This window comes from Pholcus phalangioides, unplaced genomic scaffold (assembly GCF_987345545.1).
Source record: "Pholcus phalangioides strain wild (caught in Gottingen) unplaced genomic scaffold, Ppha-v1.0 ptg000042l_1, whole genome shotgun sequence".
Taxonomy (NCBI): domain Eukaryota; kingdom Metazoa; phylum Arthropoda; class Arachnida; order Araneae; family Pholcidae; genus Pholcus; species Pholcus phalangioides.
Genome location: NW_028301628.1, coordinates 10973493 through 10997506, shown reverse-complemented (window position 1 = coordinate 10997506; position 24014 = coordinate 10973493). Strand labels below are relative to the sequence as shown.

The 24014-nt window shown below is 36.2% G+C and overlaps 1 protein-coding gene across 1 annotated transcript in view; it reads right to left on the bottom strand.

The window, feature by feature from the left end:
* LOC149064475 (uncharacterized) overlaps window positions 1–15538 on the bottom strand; it is an 82704-nt gene extending 67166 nt beyond the window's left edge. Inside the window, exons 1-3 of the mRNA XM_089255328.1 lie at window positions 11976–15538; window positions 11668–11804; window positions 10444–11199 (exon numbers count right to left, since the gene is read on the bottom strand). Coding sequence (XP_089111454.1) covers window positions 10444–11199; window positions 11668–11804; window positions 11976–15538 — 4456 coding nt within the window. The remainder of the gene's footprint in view (window positions 1–10443; window positions 11200–11667; window positions 11805–11975) is intronic.
* Window positions 15539–24014: the final 8476 nt, after the last annotated feature.

Sequence of the window (24014 nt, the reverse complement as noted above, 5' to 3'; positions counted from 1 at the left end):
TTTCAAAGGGGAGACCGGCTCACATTTGCACCTCGGGGTTGATATGTCAGAAGCATGCGTGTTATTATTGAAGTTCAATCATATTTAAGAGCACGGCAGTATCTAACAACAAAATTTTTAACATATTCAGAAATTGGGTATGGTTAAAATTTACTGGCTCTCTAATTGAAAGGGGCATCACTATTGTCGTAGAGTGCTAACCACGTGACCTTAGAATTATTTGTAAAAATTAAATTAAATTCATTTCAATTCATCTTTCAGGTGGAATCATTTACATGGTCATTCAAAAACGTCATTATTCAATTGAATGGCCTGAAATTAATCATATTATTATTATCAGAATGAAATTTCAATAAAATACTTCAATCCTGTTATTGAAATTCCTTAATTTCTTTTGAATCTAATCTGGACTATTCGAGTAATGATTGTGATTTAAAAAAAAAAAAAAAGAAGTCAAACAGTTATTTTATATTAGAAAAAACACCCTGATAATTATGACGAGATAATCCTTTTCCTGAGATATTAGAATAAATAAACGACACTTCTAGATATTTAGTGGGTAGTTCGGAATTTGAGAGGAAAGTTTTCCGCTCAACACATTAATGAAGCGATAGTTTTGTTTATGGAGAAGATTCGAGATGTTTACGGTACTATCGTCGGGTTTATGAAGGTTATTTGGTCGTAGATTGGAGGAAAATTTCCACACATCACGTTAATGAGTTCACAGTAAAGACACTTCGGATCAAAAATAAGCAGCTTTAAGCGCATTTCTTAACGACGAGTTGAAAATGTTCTTCAGACGAAGAGTTGAACGAGAGGGTGAAATGGTTATGAGATACAGTTGTTATTCCACGGGCCCCCGCCACTAAAAGACGAGGAGATTGGATTCTTTTCCTCGACAAAATTCTTGTCGTTAAGCAAGAGATTATTATTGTCGCCGACTCGTGAATACAATTAGTTTCCACGACGTATAAATTCCACGCTTCGCATCTCTAATTCTACAGCGAGTGTCTTCATCGGCAAAATAAATTAACAAACCAGGTGGGTCTTATAAACCTTTCCCATTGTTTCAAGATTTTCTAAAGAATTAGGCTGAATGTGAATTTTGAAGAATCTAAACATACATTTCTTAAGATCATATTAATACATTTACTTATTGCCCAATCATGTTTTCGGCGTTACTGTGAGGTGCAACAGAAACGACGATAACGTGACCACACCACCAAACCAGACCGTGGTTCCTACTCTGCCCCAAAGAGGACAACATGACCACAGAAAAAAATATATTGCTACCACAGGGAGTCCCACATTAAGAGTGGTTAGCACGTCAACCCCTCCGTGAGTGCAAAATGTCGAACGCTGCTGTTCAAAACCGGCAATAAACTGTAGGTCCCGGTCTAATTAGCTCGAGTCTAGCGCTCGTGTGCAGAAAATTACAGTGGTGCCACATAAATGATCAAATGAACCTATTTTTAGCGATAGTCGGCATGCTATAAAAATCATCTTTTTGAATGTTGTCTAGTATATTCTCGGCATGCTTGAAGTTCAATAAAGATCACAGAATACATAAAAAAGGCATCAGTTTTTATTAAGTATATTAAGTACTGAATATAGGAGTAAATCAGAATAGAATAATGGGTTTACACTATTCGCCACAGGAATTTCATAATGATAATAAGAAATTAAGTATTTACTTGTTACTCTGATTCTTGTTACTTCCCTTCAGACCTTGGTGCCACAAACGTGTGCGTTGTTTTTCTCACTGTAGAATTTTTTCCTTTGACCTCAAAGAATGAAATCCTGGTCTAAAGAACTGTGTAAGTTTTGAGTTAGAAATATGACGAATATTAAAGAAAAGTAATAAATATCAGACAGCACTTGAAATTGAATTTTCAAGAGGTTTTTAAGTTGGCTTACAGGAGAATACGTCTCTGAGAAAAGTCGATTTATGACATAAAATTTAGCAATAAAATTCTGGAAGATGAATATATCCTGCATCATCTTGGCTGAAAAAAAATTTAACGAAGTGAACTATTTCTTCACAAAAAAATGCATTAATTAAAAATAATTGAAGAAAAAAATTTTAAAATAAACATTTCTCGACATTTATATTTTCAATGCCTTTTGTGAGTATCAAAAATGCAAAAACATTTTGAAAATTCTGAAAAATGAAATGATCGGATCTAAAACGATTAATTACAGTAAACCAAATACGCAAACTGTATTTTGCTCGTTTTCCTGTTCAAAGATTGAAGAAACGTGCTGTCACTTTTATGTAACGATATTATGCTTTGCGGTAGGCCTACGATTCTTTAACTTTTCGCTCTGCTTGTTGCAAATTGAGGAACTTATTTTCAAAGTGAATTTTTTTTTTAGGAATTCACTTTTCGAAATTCATTGTTTCATTCAATATTCATTTTTAAACACAGAATGTAAATATCCCTGTACTAGTCCTATATGATACCTGCTGGGCTATTTCCACTTTTTTAAAGATGGGGGGGGGGAATAAGTTTTTTTTACCTCTGCTGTAAATTTAGTCGATGATGTAAAAATGCTCCCTTTTGAAAATAAGCATCTCAATATTGCACACACATGACCAAGGGATACAAAATATATGTCAGTCTATTTATATTTCCATTCAACTCATCTAATCTATACGAATGAATATGTTTACTGCGTAGTTTTTTTAATAAGATAAATCAAGAATTTTGGTAGAAAAGCAAACATAATGCTAGAATTATCTGAATGCAGTTGGTAAAACAGTAAAGGTTTCAAAATGTGGAGAACCGACATTGTTCAATTCAATGAACGATGTAAGCCGAATCAGCTAATTCATTCAATTTTTAGAGTCTAGATTATTATTTGGAATTATCTGGAATCTGTGACTAGAATTTCCCTGCATGCCGAAAAATACGGATATTCTCAACACGGTCTCCATCGATGTTTCCCAGCATGCTGGATAATTTGCCGGAATATTGTACTTCATAATACTTCGCGTGATTTCAATGCTGAAAACATATATTTTTGCCAACAGTAAATTCACTTACTGTTGACTTACTTCACTTCATTGGCTTACACCCACAGGGAGAAGGTTCTATGAAAATTTATTTTTAATTTCACTCGAATCACCCCAAGTAATTTTTTTTGCCTTCAATTAAATACATCAAAGTCTGAAAACGAATACATGCGCGAATTACAAACTTTTTTAGTAGTTTAAGTTGGTCTTATTTTAATGTAACCATTTGTAAGTTTTGAAGTAAAAAATTGAATAAAAAAGATTCAATTTTTAAAAAAATGATTATTTCTTCAGGTTTTAGTCCAAGCTTGAGACACAACACGAACATAATTACTCAGCACGTGTTTCTTTTCCGTAATATAGTTTTACACTGAAAAAAAAAACCCAATCAAATATTCAATTAAATTCCTGAAAACCTTTCGTCAATCCCCGCATGAAACTAATTTCAGAGAAATGATTCTGATTCTTCGAAGTTTAGTGAAGGAACACACACACAAAAAGAACTCTCTCTTTCTTTCGATATTACTAGTCTAAGGAACTTTTGAAACTATTGAAATCTAGAAAACATCGGACCAGAATAACCACACACACAAGATGAGAAAAACGAATTTAAATACTCACAGAGTATTTTTCAGTCCTGAGGAACATTTATTCAAAAATTAACCGAATCTTAAAAAAAGAAATAAAGATCTAATTTCCTGGAACTAATTTTAAAATAAGCAAAAATTGGGAAAATTTCTCTAGTTTTCTTGAATTTATCTTTTTTTAGTAAATGGAAAACTCCGAATGTAAATTCACCAGAACTTTAAAACTTATTGCATTTATCTCCTGTGTCGATCCCAGAATTTCTAATTAATGAAAAACTTTACTAGAATTCCTATGGGTGAAATTCAAATTTTATAGTTACGCTACAGAAAGATATGGAAAAACAATTTATGTTGGTTTCTTGAAAGAATGTAAAAAGTATTTGTAGAAGTGAATAGTTAGATATATACAAAGAATATAATCTCGGTAAAAATAAAAAATTTAGTACTTAATAAATAAAACTCCGAAAAAAACCAAAAATATTGCTCAAAAATATCTCAGTTCTTTCCTTTTTTTCGTCGCGCAATCTCACTCTCAATCTTTTTTCATTACCGTGAACTGGGGTAACTTGAAGACAGGCAGGGCAAATCTACGAAAATCATTATTTCAATATTTGCAACATTTGGCGAGTTGAGTTTTCGTGCTATCGTCACGTTCTTGATCTAGAATTGTTCACGATAATATGTAGAATGCTCTGAGATGCTTAAATATATTCTGAATGATTATCCTGATTGTTTGCGCCTTCTCATTCTATTCAGTGGTTATCATATCCCCTATAATGATTCAAACCCCTATCAAACCTCTTAAAACTTTGATTAGTCAAAATCAAAGTTAATTGAAAAAAAAAATATATATATAACTAATTATTCAATTCATGACTTAAAAAGATTATTTTACTGTTCGAATTTTTTTTTTTTTTTTTTTACGTTTATTAGATAGTTTCTTACGTAATAAATGTAAAGCATTTGCATTTGACGGGGTAACATTGGAACATAGTTGTCCAAAATTTTGGTAGTTTTAAAACAATTTCTTTTTGCTTGTTTGGCCGCTGTGGTGGTCGAGTGGTTATAGTGACGGACTCGCGATGCGAGGATCCGGGTTCGAACCCCACAGTGGTGGTCGGCTGAAGTTGGTTTTCTGTGGTTCCCAACTTCAAGGCGAAAATGCGAGCCGATCTCCCCGTTAAAAAGTCTCGCCACAGAGAGCAACAGTCCTACAACGATAAATCATTCAATCATAACACTTCACTCATAGTTAGAGAAACTGATGGCAGCACTCCACATAACAAGCATTACAGAGAAACAAAAAAACTTCACGTCAGGTTTCACTACACGTACACGCACATTCCCGCATGGGTTTCGATTCGTTGGGGGTTCCGCGGGGGTGTGGTCGGGGTGCATGTGTGGTGTAGCAGTAGTAGGTAGGGCCTTCAAAAAATGCTTCGGGGATCCATGATGTTCTTAGGTCAGCCACCTCGTTGGGCGGTTTGCCTGTTGTGGCGTTGTATTTGTATTTGTGTTTAGTTCTTAGCTTTTAGGATGTCTAGAAAGTACGTACCACGCCTGGGAGCTTAGACTTATAATTAAAATATTGGAACCAGCCAAACGAAGAGGACAATGTTTGGTACCATGTAACGAATTTTATAAAAGAAATTCTAATACCAAGAAAATTAAAGGAGGTTCGTTGATCAAAGAAAGCGAAGAAAATAACTACTCACGCCGTTTCTGATGATAAATAAAAAACATATGGATGGTATTGCACAATAAAAGTTTTAGAAACGTTCTTTTATAAAAAAAAAAATGCAACCAATAAGTGTATTGCTTATATTCGAGCACATGTAACCAATAGGCTTACTGGTTGTTTTCCTTCAAGTTTTGTAAAGGATCTTTCATCAAACTTTTATAGTATAATCCCGGCTATAAGTACCAACCGGTACAGTTCGACGCTGAGGACCGAATGAAGCGACGAGTATTTCCGACGGGCACGAACACATCGCCTCGTTTGGTCATAAAATCTAAACCGAACTTCTTGTTTACTTTAAACGACGACACGCAAAAGAACGTGATATATGACTAATGACTCGTTCTTGTAACATCAAAAACTATTTGAGAGTAAGACTTGTGTATGGATTCAAAAAAATTCAGTAAGTAATCACTTCAGAATATTGCAGCTGTGTCTCGACACCTACCCTAATTTTAAGTCGCTTTGACCCGTCAGCTTTGGGACACTTTGTATTGAGAATCAACATTTATACAATAAGAAAATTTCATCTTGACCACGGAAGAAAGTACGAATGGGTTTACCTAATAAATTCATCGTGAGACCATTATCCTTGCTCTTTTACTTCTGGGGAACAGAGTAGTTCCAGATATATAATATATATATATGTATTCCGAAGACCAGAAATAAGTAACGAACATATGGCACTTTTCCGCTTCTGTTCCTCATCAGAAGTTTACTGATGTGTAGGGGGGGGGGGGCGCGTTGGAGAAGTGAATTACTGTTCTTATCCGTTTCCCGTTATGTCCTTTTTCCTACTCGCATATCTTTCTGGAAGCAAAGGTTAGGAAACGGTGCCCGAAAAGCTCCGTCTGTACACTTCTCTGAATAATGCACCTGGGTTACAAGGGCTCCCTTTTGTAGACGCCTGACAGAATCCAAACCGTTATATGCTATTTCATTTATTTGGACCGCCAGTGCGTTATCAATCTTCATAGTTGAGAGCCCCCTACTCCGTAAATCCTTTTCTACCCATTTTTCCCACCAGCCGGCAGTCAGTCAGTCGGCAAAGGTTACAATTACCGGGGAAAATGAATGGGGCCCCGGGTCCTTCTCGAAACGAAATGCTCGAAAAGCAAATCGTTTTTCTTTCGCCGGTTTCTATGTTACGCCATTGAAATGGAATAAACGCTCGGGGTTCTAAAATAGTAAGCGAAATGGCTATTCGTTTTACTTAATCAAAATTTGTGTTTTTCGCTCTTTCCTTGTAGATACGGTCAATCTTCCTCTGGGAGGTTTAACCTCTTGCACGCGTCAGCATTTTTTCCAGTACACCGTCATGTCTCTGTTGGGTCATTACACTGCAAAGCGAATGACCATCCCTTTAAGTTATTTTTACTTCTCCCCGTTGTAGAACTGCGTGGATATCCATAAATAATGAAAATCATCGAGGAAATATTTATACCGCACATAATTATATTTCCCAGTTGCGTGTGCAGCTTCTCACTTGAGTATCATCAATTTATTTAAAGGGTTTCTCTGACATGTTTGTACATGAAAACGAAAATCCTTCATGTTTAATATAAATCAAACTCTTATGTTACTTTATTCCTCTAATCTCCCATGTTTTGTTACTCCCCTTATAATGTTTAGTTTCATGTTATTACTCTCATATAAATATTTTATTAAACAGCCTTGATATACCATGGCTTTTAGAAATCATAAAAGCAAGTCATACGCAAATTGTATACTAATTAAGAATTGTATCCTAATTAGCAAGAGAAATCATTATTTAATTTATCATATTTAATGACCAGTAATTGTTGAAATGAACGGTCGAATTCCATTGTTAGAATCATCTCCTACTTTTGACACAAAAAGCTGAGAATGTAAGGACACAGAAGCGTCGAAACGTAGAGTACTAAGAGAGTAAACTCTCCAACATGAAAATTTCTCATGCTGATCTAGTCAAGCACTATCAGGTCTAAAACGCTTCCGGTACCCATTAGTGAAAATTTGTATTCTGGTATGATGGAGATGTACAGTGACTGGAGAAATGACTAAATAATAAAGTTGAAGTAGTATAGAAACGTCACTGATGCTCTAGAACCGGCTACATAGTAACAAATTTTACATTGATACAAGTAGGGGAGAAATTTGGCGTCCCATGACATTGATCGCAAAGAGTGACGAAGGAAAGCAATACATCACTTTCGGCGGAGTTCTCAGAGAAGTTCACGATGTCTTTTACTTTTGTCTTGTTTTAAATTTAACCTTTTCATTTGCTAATTTCTCAACGAAAGTGCTTAGTACCACGCGAGAATGGGAAAAAGAACGCTGACAAAAAAGCAAAAAACATTCGCCACACACTCTACTTTCGTCTTGAAGTTCGCCAAGAACACCGCATGATCATCACCTATTGCTCCTTGCGTCACCAATCACGGGATTCTAAATTTTTATCTCGCTCACTTGAATGTAGACTGACCGAACAAATATGTTCGAGAAAAATACGGGACATTAGGCCTCGAAATACAGGACATCACCAATTATCGACAAGATGATGCCAAAAGTGCGAAAAGTTGTCAATTTACGCTACAAATCACAGAAAAGTCACCAATCGGAGGAAATGAAGCGCTACTGCAAATTGCAGTGAATTAAAAAAACTACACGAGTATGTGAGATGAATATTCTTATTTGTAATCGTTATTATCGTAATGTAATTTCTGAGTTGGTAAGATAATTTTATTCGTTGGTTTAAAGAATAAAATGAAGAGAAAAAGTCAGGTTGGCTTCGTTGAAAATACGTGAAAAACCGGGAAATTTTCGCAAAAAAGTCGGGACAGCGAGAAAATCATAATAATCCGGGATTGTCCTTGATTGATTGTCACCCTACTGAATGTTAAGTTTCTTAAATACTTAATCAACGCACTACAGTTGAGCAATTCACCTTCCAAAAGAAACCAAGTGGCTGTGACACTTGGTTCTGAATGCACGCATACAAAATGATAATGAATATATACATTTCAAAATGAGCCACGAGAATGTGGGGAACAAAAAAAACCTGTTAATTCTTTTGAGTGCTTACCTCCCTTAATAAGTGCTGCTGCTCCACCATCATCCACAATACTCATCAGAGAAAAAAAAATCTCAAAATTCTTAAATTTAATTAAGCGAGAGAGAAACGTGCAATATTTATCCGAATCTATTCTCAATCACTTTTAGGGATTTTCCATTATCAGAAAATTGATTTCGCGTGACTTGCGAGAAAATTAAATTTTTATTATATAAATAGATTCATATCGAATATATAATTACATGAAGCTTCTATCTCTGTAATTGGACTCTGCCTGTTGAGATGTGCAAATAAACAAATAAGTCATGTCTGGAAATTTTTATTAATTTAATTAATTCAATTTCAGCAAGGATTATTTGGGCTATTTCACGTTCTGAGATTTATAGCGCTTACCTATTGCGAAATGTGCTAAAGCAATCTTCCCCTGATGGGAAGGGGGGGGGGGTGTCGCGTCATTAGACTGATCACTTATCATACTAACTACGGAAATAGTCCAGTTACAGTTAAAAGTGAAGTGAAGAACAATTTAAAATAAAATAAATAAAACAATTTAAAATAAAATAAATAAAACAATTTAAAATAAAATAATGAATGAAGTAAATGAATAAAAATGGGCAATGTTTCAGATGAATGTAAAAAAAGAAATATTAAAAATTAATTGAATAAACCAGAGGTCGGCAAACCGCGGCTCGCGAGCCACATGTGGCTCTTTAGCCCCTTGAGTGTGGCTCTTTCACAAACCACCACGTGAGGGCGCACAAAAATTCCAGATTTTTGCAAAATCATGTTTAGAAACGCATTTTGGCCCTCTTGTTCTCGCTCCCTCCCCTCCCAATTGAGTCATCTTTTTCACAGGTTTTTGCCGAAAAAAAAAATTAAAACCTGACGTTGCTGTCACGTGACACTTCCGCGAGACCAATCAAAACTGGATTTTGAGTCAAAAGTTGTCGAAAACGAGGCTTTTTTTCCTAAGGTACTCGGGGTAGATAGACGCAAAAGACGTCTCCTTTCAGAACATGGGTGGTGGGGGGGGGGGGGCATACAATGTTTTCCATACTAAGGAACGTCAACTTCTACCCTGCCAGATCATGGAAGACGATGCTCCTGGGCCACCACCTCTTATGACGGCTATTCGGAGGCCTCCTCTCTCCATCCAACATCGGTCAACACTGCTAGAAGCGATCCACCAGGGGCCACACATCTGAAGACGACGCTCCTGGACCTCCACCTTACCACATCTCATGACGACTCTCCCGTGGCCACCGCTCTCCACTCTCCATCCGCATCCAACATCGGTCATCGCTGCTGAAGCAATCCACCGGGGGCGACCATCCGAAGACGATGCTCCTGGGGCCTCTGCCCCGCCTTGGGCTTTCATCGACGACGTCCTCCGGCTAACATTGCGTGGATCTTTATGGCATTACCTGACATCTTGCCCATATACAAAAAAATTTCATTTTGGTGCTATCCCCGAGAACGGTGATGGACGATAACTCACTCGAAAGAAGTGGACTGTAAACACTTTTTAATAATTTTACGATAATTTTAATTCACAAATATAACAAATGAACTCGCACGAAATCCCGATCGAGGGAATCGTTGTACAATTGACCAGCTCGAGGTCTCAACTCATCCTCACTCACACACACACTGTCACACTCATAAAAAACGCTTTTTTTTCTCTCTCTCTCTCTCTCCCTGGGGACGGGAGGGGAGCTCTCATCACCTTTTGACCTCTGCTCTCTCCTTACTTTTCTTCTTCTTCTTTTTTACTATTATTATTATTACGCAGCAACATACCGCCGGGCGTTGCAATGTTCTTTGAACATTCAACCAATTGCAATTATAATGTAATAATATATAAAACTGATCGTTTCAAAATCTGAACAAATACAAATTTTAACTAAATACACAGAATAAAGAAAATTGACACACTCAATTACATTATAAATCAACACCTTTCGATACATAATAAAGCATAATATACGATATTTACATTAATTTTCCATAGGTAAAATACACAATTTTGAAATTGGTCGCTTATATGTGCCTGAAGCCGTTTTCACAGCAACCACTCTAATCTTGTTATCCTGTTTGCCAGGATATGTTTCCGTAATTCGACCTATAGACCATTTACAAGGAGGTAAATTATCCTCTTTAACAATGACCATGTCACCTATTTTTACGTTTTCCTTTTCGAAGAACCACTTATTCCGTTGCTGTAATGTACTCAAATATTCTCGATGCCACCTTTTCCAAATGACTTGTACGAATTTCGTTGTTTGTTGCCATCGGTTAAGCCGATTTGCTGGCACCGAAGTCAACTCTGGTTCTGGAAGTGAAGTGATCGGTCTTCCAATAAGAAAATGACCAGGTGTTAGGGCCTCCAAGTCATTTGGGTCTTCTGACATGGCAGATATTGGTCTAGAATTTAGGACTCCTTCTATTTGAGTCAAAACAGTAAGAAATTCTTCGTAAGTGAGCCTTGCCTGGCCGATGGTTCGTTTTAAGTGGTATTTGCAAGATTTCACTCCTGCTTCCCAGAGACCACCGAAGTTTGGTGTTCGGGGAGGAATGAATTTCCAATCTATGCCATCCGAGGATAAATAGCCAGCAAGGTCCTTATCTGGTTGAGCTACAAGGTTGTATAACTTTTTGAGCTCAACATTTGCTCCCACAAAATTTTTTGCATTATCTGAATACAACTTAACACACTTTCCTCTTCGAGAAGTGAACCTTTTAAGAGTTGCAATAAATGCAGCAGTGGTAAGATCAGTAACAATATCCAGATGGATCGCTTTCGTCACTAAACATACAAAAATACACACATATATTTTATTCAAGGTACCCTTTCTTTGATTTTTGTACCTTATAGAAAAGGGTCCACAAAAATCAACACCAGAAATGTTGAATGCAAAATCTCTCGTTACACGATCCTTAGGTAAAACACCCATGATTTGTTGAGCCGTTATAGGTTTAGCTTTAAAGCACACAATACAATCATGAACACTTTTTCTACATACACTTTTACCATTTATAACCCAAAACTTTTGTCTGAGTTGATTCAATAATGCTTGTGGCCCTAAATGCAGATACGCATTATGATAATGTACAACAATCAACTTGGTTAATCGGTGTTTTGTGGGCAATAGAATAGGAAACTTCTGATTATAGCCCAGTGTACTATTACTTAATCGGCCACCAACTCTCAATATTCCTTTTTCGTCCACAAAAGGATTCAAACTTTTTATCGGACTGTCGAAAGGGACCTTACCTTTTTCTTTCAGACCTTTGAGTTCTGGTTTGAACTCCTCACCTTGAATCAATTTCACGAGATGCAGCTCAGCATTATTGATTTCTTCAGCATCTAAAGGACTATATTTTTTCTTGTTTTTACAATTATTAAGAAACCTAAAAATGAAACTCAAAATACGAACAATCTTAATATACACATTACTAAGATTCAAAAAATCACTGATAAATGACCGAACTGAAACACTAAAAGTTTGTATATCACAAATATTGTCACTCATACTGCAAATTTTGAATTCACGTTGAAAGTCATCTTGTATGACCGCTGACTGGATCGTTCTGTTTGGGTATTCACTGTCCGTAAGAAACTTTGGACCGTTCCACCATAAAACACTTTGTTCCAGTCTCTCTGGAGCTAGACCTCTGGAAATGAGATCTGCGGGATTTTCTTCGGATGAAACATGTCTCCATTGCTGCACAGTTGTTAGTTCCTGTATTGTAGCTACACGATTTGCCAAGAACGTTTTCAGAAGATGTGGTTCTTTCTGGATCCAAGACAGCACAATCATAGAATCACTCCACAAATACACTGCTGAAACGTCGAGCTTCAGTGAAGCTTTTATACTCTTCATCAACTTAGCTAGTAACACTGCCGCGCACAGTTCCAACCGCGGAATAGTTGTACGTTTAATTGGAGCTACTCTTGATTTGCTCGAAACCATTTTTACTCTCACGCGTCCGGTAGATGAAGTAGACTTGCAATAGATAACAGCCCCGTATGCAGATTCAGAGGCATCTGCAAACCCATGAATCTCGATCGTAGTTGGCTCAGATATCAAAATACATCTATCTATTTTTAGGTTATTTATAGACAGAAGAGATTCGATGAACTCGTGCCACTCTTGTGCCTCCTGTGCTGGAAGTGGATCATTCCAGTCAATTTTCAGAAGCCACAGTTTCTGCATGAAAATTTTTGCTTTTGATACCACAGGTCCTATCAATCCCAGTGGATCAAAAAGTCTTGCGATGGTAGATAGAACATTCCGTTTGGTGACTACTGTATTGCTGTCAGCTTTCACACTGAAAGAAAAGCAATCTTCACTTGGCTTCCAGGAAATTCCCAGAGCCTTTATTTCACTTGGGTCGGAAAAGGTATAATCACAATCTGAAAATAATTTTGGAATGAGCGCTGGATTATTTCCGCGCCACTTATGCAGCTTCATGCCTGCAGTATTGAGGATGCCTATCAGTTGCTGTTGAAGCTCTTTCGCTTCCAGCAAGGTTGGTGCCCCGGATAGGACGTCATCCATATAAAAATCACTGGTTAGGACAGAAGCCGCTAGAGGAAAGTTGTTTCCTTCATCCTGTGCGAGTTTTTTCAAGGTTCTCATGGCGAGAAACGGTGCGCTCACTGTCCCGTAAGTTACAGTTGATAACTCATAAATTTTTATGGGCTCGTTCTTGCCTTCCTTCCACAAAATTCTTTGAAGGCTTTTTTGACTCGGATGAATTTTTATCATTCGGTACATCTTTTCGATGTCCGCAATGAAAGCAAACTCGTGCTTCCTAAATCGGATCATTATTGAAAAAAGATCCTCTTGGATCACTCCTCCGTTATACTGAAGAGAATTCAAAGAATTGCCCTTTGTGGTAATCGAGGAAGCATTAAAAACAGTTCGTAGTTTTGTAGTCGTTTTATCAGGACGGTATACACCGTGATGGGGCATGTAATATGTGATCTTTGGCTCTGTGGTCTCATTCACCTCACTCATATGCCCAAGTTCTAGATATTCTTTGAGAAAATCTTTGTATAATGCCTGATAATTTTTGTCTCTCTCTAATCGATTCCACAGTGAGTTTAGTTGTTTTAACGCCATACTCTTGGACTCCCCAAGGCACCCGGGATCTTCCTTGAGAGGCATGGTGACTATATACTGTCCCTTATTGTCTCTCATATGAGTCTCCTCGTAATGGGTTTCACAAATTTCGTTGTCTTTTGATATTACTGGCTTTTCTCCAACACTTTCAATTTCCCAAAATTTTTGCATTGTTTTATTCAAGTTCTCTTGTTGAACTAGTCCACAATGCATTGTTTGTTTCTCTTTAGTGGATAATGCGCCACTTACAACGTACCCGAATATTGTATTTTGTAGAATTAAATCGGTGCCACTAGGAGAAATTTGTCCTGCCAATAATAGTTCATAAAATATTTCAGCTCCCAACAATATATCTATCTGTCCTGGTTTGTTAAATTCTGGATCAGCTAAATTTACGTCCCTCACCCCCTCAATAGACACTTCTAGCTTTTGGGAGGGAGTGCTATTTGTTATTTTCTCCACTATCAAGAAGTCCAATTCCCTCTCATAGTCCTTTCTTCTATTAGCGAGAGAGGCTCTCACGCACCCCTTGATTGGCATTGACGCCCCGTTTAAGCAAGATACAACAAGATTTATTTTTTCTTTCTTCAACTCAAGTTTCTCTGCAAACTTTCTGGTTACAAAGTTCGACATAGAGCCCCCATCTAGCAGCGCTCTACCATTGTGGTATTGACCATCCTTATCTTTTACAAGGCATCTCGCTGTACTAAGTAAAACTGTCTTTTTTTGTTTGTTTCCCATGCAGCTGGTGGCTGTTATGGGGTTGGCATTGTGCTGTTTCAGCGTCGTTATATTGCTCGGGGGAGAATGTGTCATCTCCGTTCTTCCTGCAGGAGCAGCAGCGACAGCTTCTTCTTCGCGGGGGAAATGCAGGGTCACGTGGTGTCTTTTATTGCACTTGGGGCAAGAGAACCTTGACCTGCATTTTTTCACCCCATGGAAAGATGACAGACAATTGAAGCACAAATTATTACTTTTTACAATTTTAATTCTCTCGTCTACTGATTTGCTTCTGTAATCAGAACACTTGTACAATGCGTGAGTTTCAATTCCGCATTGTACGCATAATGAGTCTTTTGAATCCGAGAGAAACACCTTTGACACATTTTTATTATTTTTTAAGTGGAAATTTCCTCGCTGTTTTTGAAACCCACTATTGCTCTCAGTGAGAGATCTACCTCGTGAAGCAAAATATATGTCGCTCTCTTTAGCTAATTCAAGCGGTCGAAACCATTTTTCTCCTTGCCTCACACTAATATGAGAAGCAGTTTCTCTATCTAATGTCTCAAACAACTTATCTGCAACAATGAGGTCTTTTAATGTGTCAAAATCTGACACTCCTCTGAGCTTCAGATAGTAATCGAAACTCGTTTTTAACCTCGACGCAAATTGCACATGTGTTTCATTATTACGATGAGCCCTTCGAAAATTCTCTAGACAAACCTGCGGTGTAGGCTCGTACTCTCGTAAAATAATTTCTTTTACCTTATCATAATTTGACAGTTCATTATCGCTTATGTGAGACAAAACGTTGGTTGCCTTTTCACCCAACAAATTCAATAAAATTTCTGACTTAAATTTCTCTGGCACTTTTTTTGTGTTAAATGCTCTTTCAAGTGATGCGAAGAAATACCCCCAACCTTCCGGCTGATTGGGTACTCTAACAGTTAGAGTTCTCACACTTTTAATGAGAGATTCAATTGTGTCTTCCTTTACTTCTGTTTTGTTATGTTCGATGCCGTCACAATTTAATTCTACACGTACTCTAACTAACTCTAATTCTGTTTTGACGCGCTCTAATTTCATGCGTTCTAATTCAACCTCTCTTAGTTCCTCTGACTTTCTATCTGCTATTATTGTGGCTAGATAGTCTTTTACAAAGTTGGGATCTTTTACACATGCTTGATTTTGCAAAATAAGTTCTTTTAACTCACTCACCTTCGCATTCTCGATGACTATTTCTCCAAGGTCCTGAGCAACTTGGATCAAGTCCTGTTTTTTGGCTCCAGCGAACATTTTGACGATGAAAGTTACGTATTCCGAATTATTTTAGCACTACTCACAGGTCTTTCGTGGTCACACAAGAACTCAACGAATACAAACTCGCTCCACAGACGTCTTCTCCGATTTGAACGACATTTTTCACAGTTCTTTTCTCCGTATGAGACGGACCAGATGGACGATAACTCACTCGAAAGAAGTGGACTGTAAACACTTTTTAATAATTTTACGATAATTTTAATTCACAAATATAACAAATGAACTCGCACGAAATCCCGATCGAGGGAATCGTTGTACAATTGACCAGCTCGAGGTCTCAACTCATCCTCACTCACACACACACTGTCACACTCATAAAAAACGCTTTTTTTTTTCTCTCTCTCTCTCTCCCTGGGGACGGGAGGGGAGCTCTCATCACCTTTTGACCTCTGCTCTCTCCTTACTTTTCTTCTTCTTCTTTTTTACTATTATTATTATTACGCAGCAACACGGTCGACTGTGTTTCAAAAGGAGAGTTGAAGAGCCCTATGAGCCTTGCTCGGGTGCTGTGGATTATATTGTTCCTCGATAACAACTTACACCGCATACATACTAAGAAGACCGGCAGTGCGTGTCTGAGTGGTGGGAACGATGATGAGTTCAAACCGGCAAGAGCCCCAGGGATTGATCTTAAGAGGAAATAAGATCTTCGACCACGTCGGCGTCAACAGAAGTAACCAATAAATAGAAAACCGAAGCAAGTTCACCTGCAAGGAGATAAATCAAGTCATTGATGGCAAGGGCGAATTAAGTTTGATTTACTCGTTCATAATGAATTGTGCTGATTTTAGTTCACCGGCTGACGATTCCGGTAACGACTTGCGGCTTAGACGACGGCGATCTGCGACTAATTCACGTATTCCAAGATTATCGCCAATCAATTGAGGGTTACTAGATTCTTATGGGATGGAACGGCTATACACTACCATCTTATAATCCCGTTTATGATTTTGATTGTCAATTGGCGTTGATTTATCTGTTATATGACTTCAGGTTGATGATAAATTTTTATGTAATTTATTTTAGTTTTTGCTGCCTTCGTCTGAGGTGGTCATGTTACGTTGTTTTTAATAAAACTTTCCGGATACACCCACTCTTCGGGAACGCTTCGATATCTCTCCGAGATGGGAAGCGGGGTGTGTCCGGTCTTCAAAGGTCAAAGGCTAACATCTCGTCGGACGAGCTTACAGTGAACCCGTCTTCCGCACATTTCCCAGAGAAGGGAGCCAGTTATTCGTAAGACAACAAGTAAAATAATAACTTAATAAACTTTACTTAAAGTTTATTAAGTTAATTTTAGGGAGCGTTGTGGAGTGTGAAAGAGGATGTAGTGTCGAGAATTGGAAAAAGGTATGCTGAGATGGCTTGGATATATAGAGAGGATGAACGAAAGGAGATAGACGAAACATTTATACAAGACGATTGTGGATGGGAGAGTCGGAAGGGGTCGACCTCAGCGAACGTGTCTCAATCAGATCGAGGACGTTTTTAGCAAAGGCCAGCTGAGGAGTACCTTAATTAAGTATACAATGTACCTACCTATATAGTTTAAGTTTGAAAAATTTGGCTCTCAAAACAAGTTTCAATCGTTGTACTGTTGATATTTGGCTCTGCTGACTAATGAGTTTGCCGACCACTGGAATAAACCAATAAATATACACAGTACGTCAAATGAAATTGTAAAAGAACACAATAAAAATGGATAAGGAAACGAATAAAACCAATTAAAAACGAATAAAAGCTAATTAAGAAACGAATAAAAATGAATTGTAAGACTGAATTAAAAAATTAATTGAACCATGAATGAAAAAATGAATAAAAAAGAATTTAAAAAAGTTTAAAAACAAATCGTAAAACGAATAAAATTGAATAAAATAAACGCATAAAAACGGGTAATACTGTGAATGAATGAGAAAAATATTAAAAATGAATAATATAAACGCATAAAAATGGGCAATACTTCAGAAAACTATATGCGAATAAGAATATACAGGATGCACATGTGAATGGACATATGGTATTTTACTGGTAAACCGTTGATCCTATAGGCATACTTCCAATTAGAAAAGTATCCAAATAACGTGTAGTACTGAGATACGTCATTCATGTTGCAATATTCACTGAAATGAATTCGATAAACGGAGAAAAGTTGGTGGGGAAAAAACTACATTTAATACGGATGAACCGCTTTACCAGCATTTGTCTTTTTTTCCTCCCAACTTTCCTCCGTTTTTCTAATTCGAATATCTCAATGAATGCACTTAGAAACGTGGAATTCTTTTTGCTGGCATCAAGAGAAACAAGGCAACAACTTTGTAACTGGGTTCTTGACCACAGGGTGTCTGTATAAAAAGTTAACATTTTTATTTTAATAACTACACAAAACCCCTCCAGAAGTGCGCGAACAACATCGCGGTGCTCTGTTCGATAATTATTATACATTCTGCAGAATAGATTGGATTGGGTATGCTCGAATTTCTTTCTTTCGCTTAAAGAAATTCAATCACCGTAGGATTCTCAATTGAGAGGTATTATTTATTTATCCACTTATTACTCACACTAACACAAAAGTAAATGATAATGATAGACTGGTAAGAGAAAGTATCAGTGCCCAAGGAAAAGTTAAAATTATGGTGATGTCATTTAATTTTTTTTTTCTCAGCCAAACGGTTGTAATATTTTTTTCATTTTCACCTCGTAATAACAAAGTATGATATAGAAACGGAACGAAAGCCTTAAAATACTGCAATGATTTCTTTAGAATGTGCTTCGTTCGAAATTTTACTCAGGTTTTAATAACATTTTAACAATTCAAAGGAAAACTGCTGAATATACTTTTTCGTTGCTTTGTTTCCTCTGAAATAACGTCGGGAAAATTGCTTCATGTCTATGTACTAGTAAAATAGCCTCTAATAATACGTACGCTCACGTTTTTATCGCTCTTTTCTGAAATTAATGCCATGATTTAAATACAACACATAGGAACATTCATGTGAAAGGCCATATAATCCTCCCGTCGGGCCTTTGTTGTTTAATGGGTTCCATTTAATTCATTCTGAGAGAAAAACACAAAGAAATTTCGGACATAAAAGCTACAAAACTCTTAGAAGTGCGGTTTAAATTCGAACAAAAATGCTCGTGTTTTGTAGTTCAAATTTAAAATGTTTCAAGATTATAATAATATGAAACGGGTTGAATGGAACAGTTATAGTGATTTTATAAGAGGTTTATATGTTTGTCGTATTCTGTAACGACTTAACTGATGAGAATTGCATGACCAAATCGGAGTTCATTCAAGTTCGGTACATAAATGCTACAGAGATATAAAAATACTCAATATTTCTCAGTTGCTCAGCATTCTTTATTTCTTTTTTTTTAGCTTCTATGTTGAAAATTTTGGAATTTTCTAAAACTCTAAAAATCCGTAGTATGAATCGTTTAGTTTTTTAAGCATTTGATGTATTAGTTGAATATAAAATTTAATATCTATAAGCATGCTAGTTTCTGTACATTCGAATGACAGTAATACAAGATTTGGAAAAGTGGCACAGAATAAAATATTGTACTAGAACATTTACCTTAAAAAAAAAATTAAATTTCACGATTGTTCCAAAATAAGTTTACCATTTTATGGGAGAAGGCTAAAAAAAAGCTCTTTTTTCTCTCAGAAACAATTTTTCTATAACAAAAAATATTTGCTAGAAGCTTTTGCGCAATCAGTTTAATGGTATCCCTACTTCATGAATTATTTTGTCTTAAAAATGGATTTTTTAACAAAATGTGTAATTTTAGCCATTTTCGCAAAACTTTCAGAACATATTAAACTTATTCAATTGCATGAGGCCGAGATTACACTATAAAAGTTTGATAAAAGAGCTTTTACGAAACTTAAAAAAACAACCGACAAGTCTATCGGTTACATACACTCGAATGTAACCGATGCGGTTAGTGGTTGCCTTTCTCAAGTGTAATCCCAGCCTGAAATACAAATACAAATACAACGCCACAACAGGTAAAATGCCCAACAAGGTGGCTGAGAAAAAGATGCCCATAAAAATATGGATGTCATATATTTCAAAAATACAGCAACCCAATTAAAAATGTAATTAACACAAATTATAAACAAATATATACACATGATAAAATATTATACAATGCCCATAAAGAATACTTATGGTTGTCTGATTCTAAGTATGGATAGCTTCTCGATTTACCCCAACATGTTTATCGTATTTCTTTTTGAACGTGTCAATTGTGTTACAATTTACTACCTCCGGGGGTAAGCTATTTCATTTATTAACAACCCTATTAGAGAAAAATTCCCTGTGACACCATAACCTTGCATTGTCCCTCACCAATCGATACTGGTGTCCCCTTGTAAAAGCAGTCGATTGGCGGTGTTCATGGTCCATCCTATCCATCCCATTGATAATTTTGAACACTTCGATCATATTTCCTCGACACCTGCGTTCATCCAATGCGAACATATTCAAAAAATGAAGTCTCTCTTCATAACTCAAGCCCCGTGTGCCAATAAGGACACGCGTAGCTCTTCTCTGCACCCCTTCAACCAATTCTATGTCCCTCTGTAGGTATGGTCTCCAAAACCTCACAGCATACTCCAGTCCAGGACGAACTAAGCCTCGAAAAAGCGGAAGAATGACTTTAGGAGAACGCGAAGAGACTTTTTTGAAAATGAGACCAAGCATTCTATTCGCTTTTTTGACCACCACTGAACAATGTTCAGAAAACCTAACACTTTTTATCGAGTTTATCGATAAAAAATGAAAAAGTATGGGGCCAAGGACACTTCCTTGAGGAACTCCACTTGTGACGTCTGTCCAACCAGAGAATTCCCGTTCACCATAACTCGTTGCGACCTATCTCTCAACCACGATTCTATCCAATTCAGCAAGTTGCCCCCAATTCCAATCTCGTGTAAACGCTTCAAGAGTTTACCATGTTGGACCCGATCGAATGCCTTCTGGAAATCAAGGTAAACAACATCTACATTTTTGCTCTTACCCAAAGCCTTAGTCACATGATCATAGAAGCAAAGGAGGTTAGTTACCCATGACTTCCCCTTCCTGAATCCATGCTGATTATCCGCCATACATTATTCTCGTCTATCCACTTCACAAACTGCCTTTTGATGATAATTTCCAAAATTTTCGAGAGGGAGCTCGTCAAACTCACTGGACGATAATTGGACACAGCTTCTCTACTACCCTTCTTAAATATCGGAAGAACATTAGCAAGTTTCCAATCCCTTGGGACGATGCCCTCAGCAACACTACTCCTGTATATCTGTGTGAAACTTGTGGTACGCTAGTTGTTCATTAGACAGAGATGGAAAGAAAAACAAGGAGGGTTGCATTGCTTACATAAATACGCGAAAAATCAATTTCCAACCATTTTGGCGGCTAATTTTATCCCAATTTAAGATTAGATTAGACAAAATAAGATTGAATGTAAGAGAAATTTTTGGATATTGATGAAATAAATACCCATTATATATCAATTATTGATAGAGAAATAATTTCCTAACACCATCAATTCAACTTTATACAAATTTAAAGGATAGGTTCCGGTGTTTTTTTGTCGAGGATTCCACAATCGTAAAAACCATGTTTCTCCCATCCAAAAAAACTCAGCAGGTCACTGAAAACCCAAATACTGTATTTTTATCCCTTCATGCTATACTGAATTCGAAGAGACCACGAGTCATTCATACGAAAGTTTTCTAGTTTTTTGTCTGATCGGTAATGGAATGCTCTTAATGCATGTGACCTGCTACCTCATAAAAAATAATGATTTTATCCTTGATAACACTAAAATTTCCTATTTGTGTTAACTATCATGGACAATTTTTTTACACCACAGTCATTATCATAGTCTCGATTCAGATGTGAAGCCATCGCGATACTTTTTTGACTTTAAAGTGGGACTCGTCAGTTAAAATGCATCATCATTATTAATTTTATGAAATTTTTTAATGGAAAAATGAAATTATTTTAATGGAAAAATAGAAACCAAATTCCAACGGGAAAACTATTGATATTCTGTACGTCAGCGTTTCTCAACCTTTCTGAAGCCAAGAACCAGTGTAAAATGTGTTAAATAATTCAATAGAACCACAAACTCACGGCCTGAGATGAGTAATCATATAACCGGTATTTACTGAACATTATAGTATTTTTGGTCTACCAATATTTTTATTCACTTGCTGTGTTCTTTCAACAAAGCTTGTTTGAATTTGCAATTTTTACTAAAATAGTGGATGAAGATAACTTTCATAATTCATAAATTATATTATGATGTAATTATGGATATAACTATTCATCTCACATATTTGTTCATGTTCGACATTTTTATGCAGATACAAATACAATGGGCACAAAGGGCAAAATGTCTTAGGTGGTGGCTGAAGAAAATATGCCTTTTCATTAAGACCTACATTGAAATTCACTGAGATTTTAAATTTATTTTTTCCATCCATCGGTGCAGTTTTAGCAGTTTTAACAATAACTATTGATTTTTCTGACTTGAGGCAATTGTTTTTTGTGATGTCCCGTATTTTTCCGTATTCAAGAACCGATTTCCCGTATTTTTCTTAACGAAATAGGATCACCACTGAAATTTTTTTTTCGTGAAATATATTTCAGTTCACTGCAATTTCCAATAATTTCTCTCAGTTTTATTGGAAATTTCATTTCTTTTTTTGACAATCAGTGATATTCCATATTTAGAATCGTAACTTCCGTATTTTATATCATTTAAATCTAGTCACCCCTAATTATGAAGGCTTAGTTTTTTCTTTGAACCCATAATAATAATACTCTGATATTAGTTTCATATACAACTAAATTTTTTTTCATCAATCAAAATCAATTTATCGACTTTTCCTACGGACCACCTGTCCCATCTTCGAGGACCGCATGCGGTCCGCACACCATAACCTGAGAAACGCTACTGTAGTTAATATAAATTTTAAAACCTTAGAAGGTAAAAATTTCCTTCAGTTACAATTTCGTTGCCACTGACAGGACATGAGGTGCAGAAGAAACTGGAATGGAATGCCAATAAATATATAAATAAATAAAATATACATATTATATATATATAGACGCTGACCATATTCAAAATCGAAGCAATGGCATATATAAATTCCAGCAAAACGCGAAATATTTGACATTCGGTATATCGTTTCTCCGCGAACTTTATGAACTTCTTTCGCAACACACGGAGGAAAGAGTTAGGGAAATAACTTTCTCCTTGAGAATATGCAAAACATTCCATTCCATGCGATCTCTACCATTGCTATAAATTTCAACGATAACGTGTTTATCAATAGTTTCACTTACTCGAGAAAATATCTTATTTCCTCTGTGAACTATGAAATATTCCGAGTCTGGTAAAAAGTGCTGAAATTTAATGTATATTTTATTTTTAAATAAAAAGATGTAGAAATGGATATCTCTTCCATATTTTTGATTTCTTATTTCATATCTCGCTTTTGGAATGTGTGTTCTTTAAAAAAAAAAATATTCATAATATTTTATTTTGTTCGTCAAAATATATTTTTCCATACTTAGAAGGGCAACACACAAAAGCTGTGAAACTGCGTGGAAATTGAATAATTATATGTATAAATATTGTTTTCTGTTGATGTTAATCAACTTTTGCGGAAAATTTCAAACATATCCTTATGTGGTGCAATTTTAAACAGAACATGAACATTTTTAAAATCCCGTAAGAGATAGGCCATCTGCTAAAAAAATAATCAGCACATTAAGAATAAATTACATCGGGAACATCATTATGAATGTTGTCACCAATTAAAAATCTATACAGTTAAATTGTGTAAGGCAATGGATAAAATTACCAGTTGGCCCTAAAAGTCTGGGCCTTGCACGGGTTAGTTCAGTGTTTTTCGACCTTTTTCTTATTGCAGACAGCTGAAATTAAATGAAAAAATTTTTCACGAACTTGGGAGCATAAATGGAAGAAACAATCTTCAAACCAATGAAAAAAAAAATTTGGGGGAAAATTTCCTATATATTCTGACTTACTGTCATTCAAATTTTTATACTCTGCTATTATGAATACCAGATACCGCTGTAATCTAAGACCCTTGCTGTCACCTGTTAGATAAAATCAAAACTACCTGTTATCATTCTCAAAATAATAGGAGGATTGTTTGTTTAAAACAATGTGCAAAATAGAAATGACCATGTGGTAGAAGACTATGCGGGGTTTTTTTTCCATTTTTATTCTGCATATTTATATAGATTTCATGCCACCAAAATATCGTTTACTATGTTTTTTCTATGTTCACAAGTAGTAAACTACAGGCAAACATAATACCATTTCAACAGTTATTTTGATGCGTGAAATTTATACCTGAATGCAGTATAAAAATGAACAAAAAGTTTCCTAACATATTTTGTTC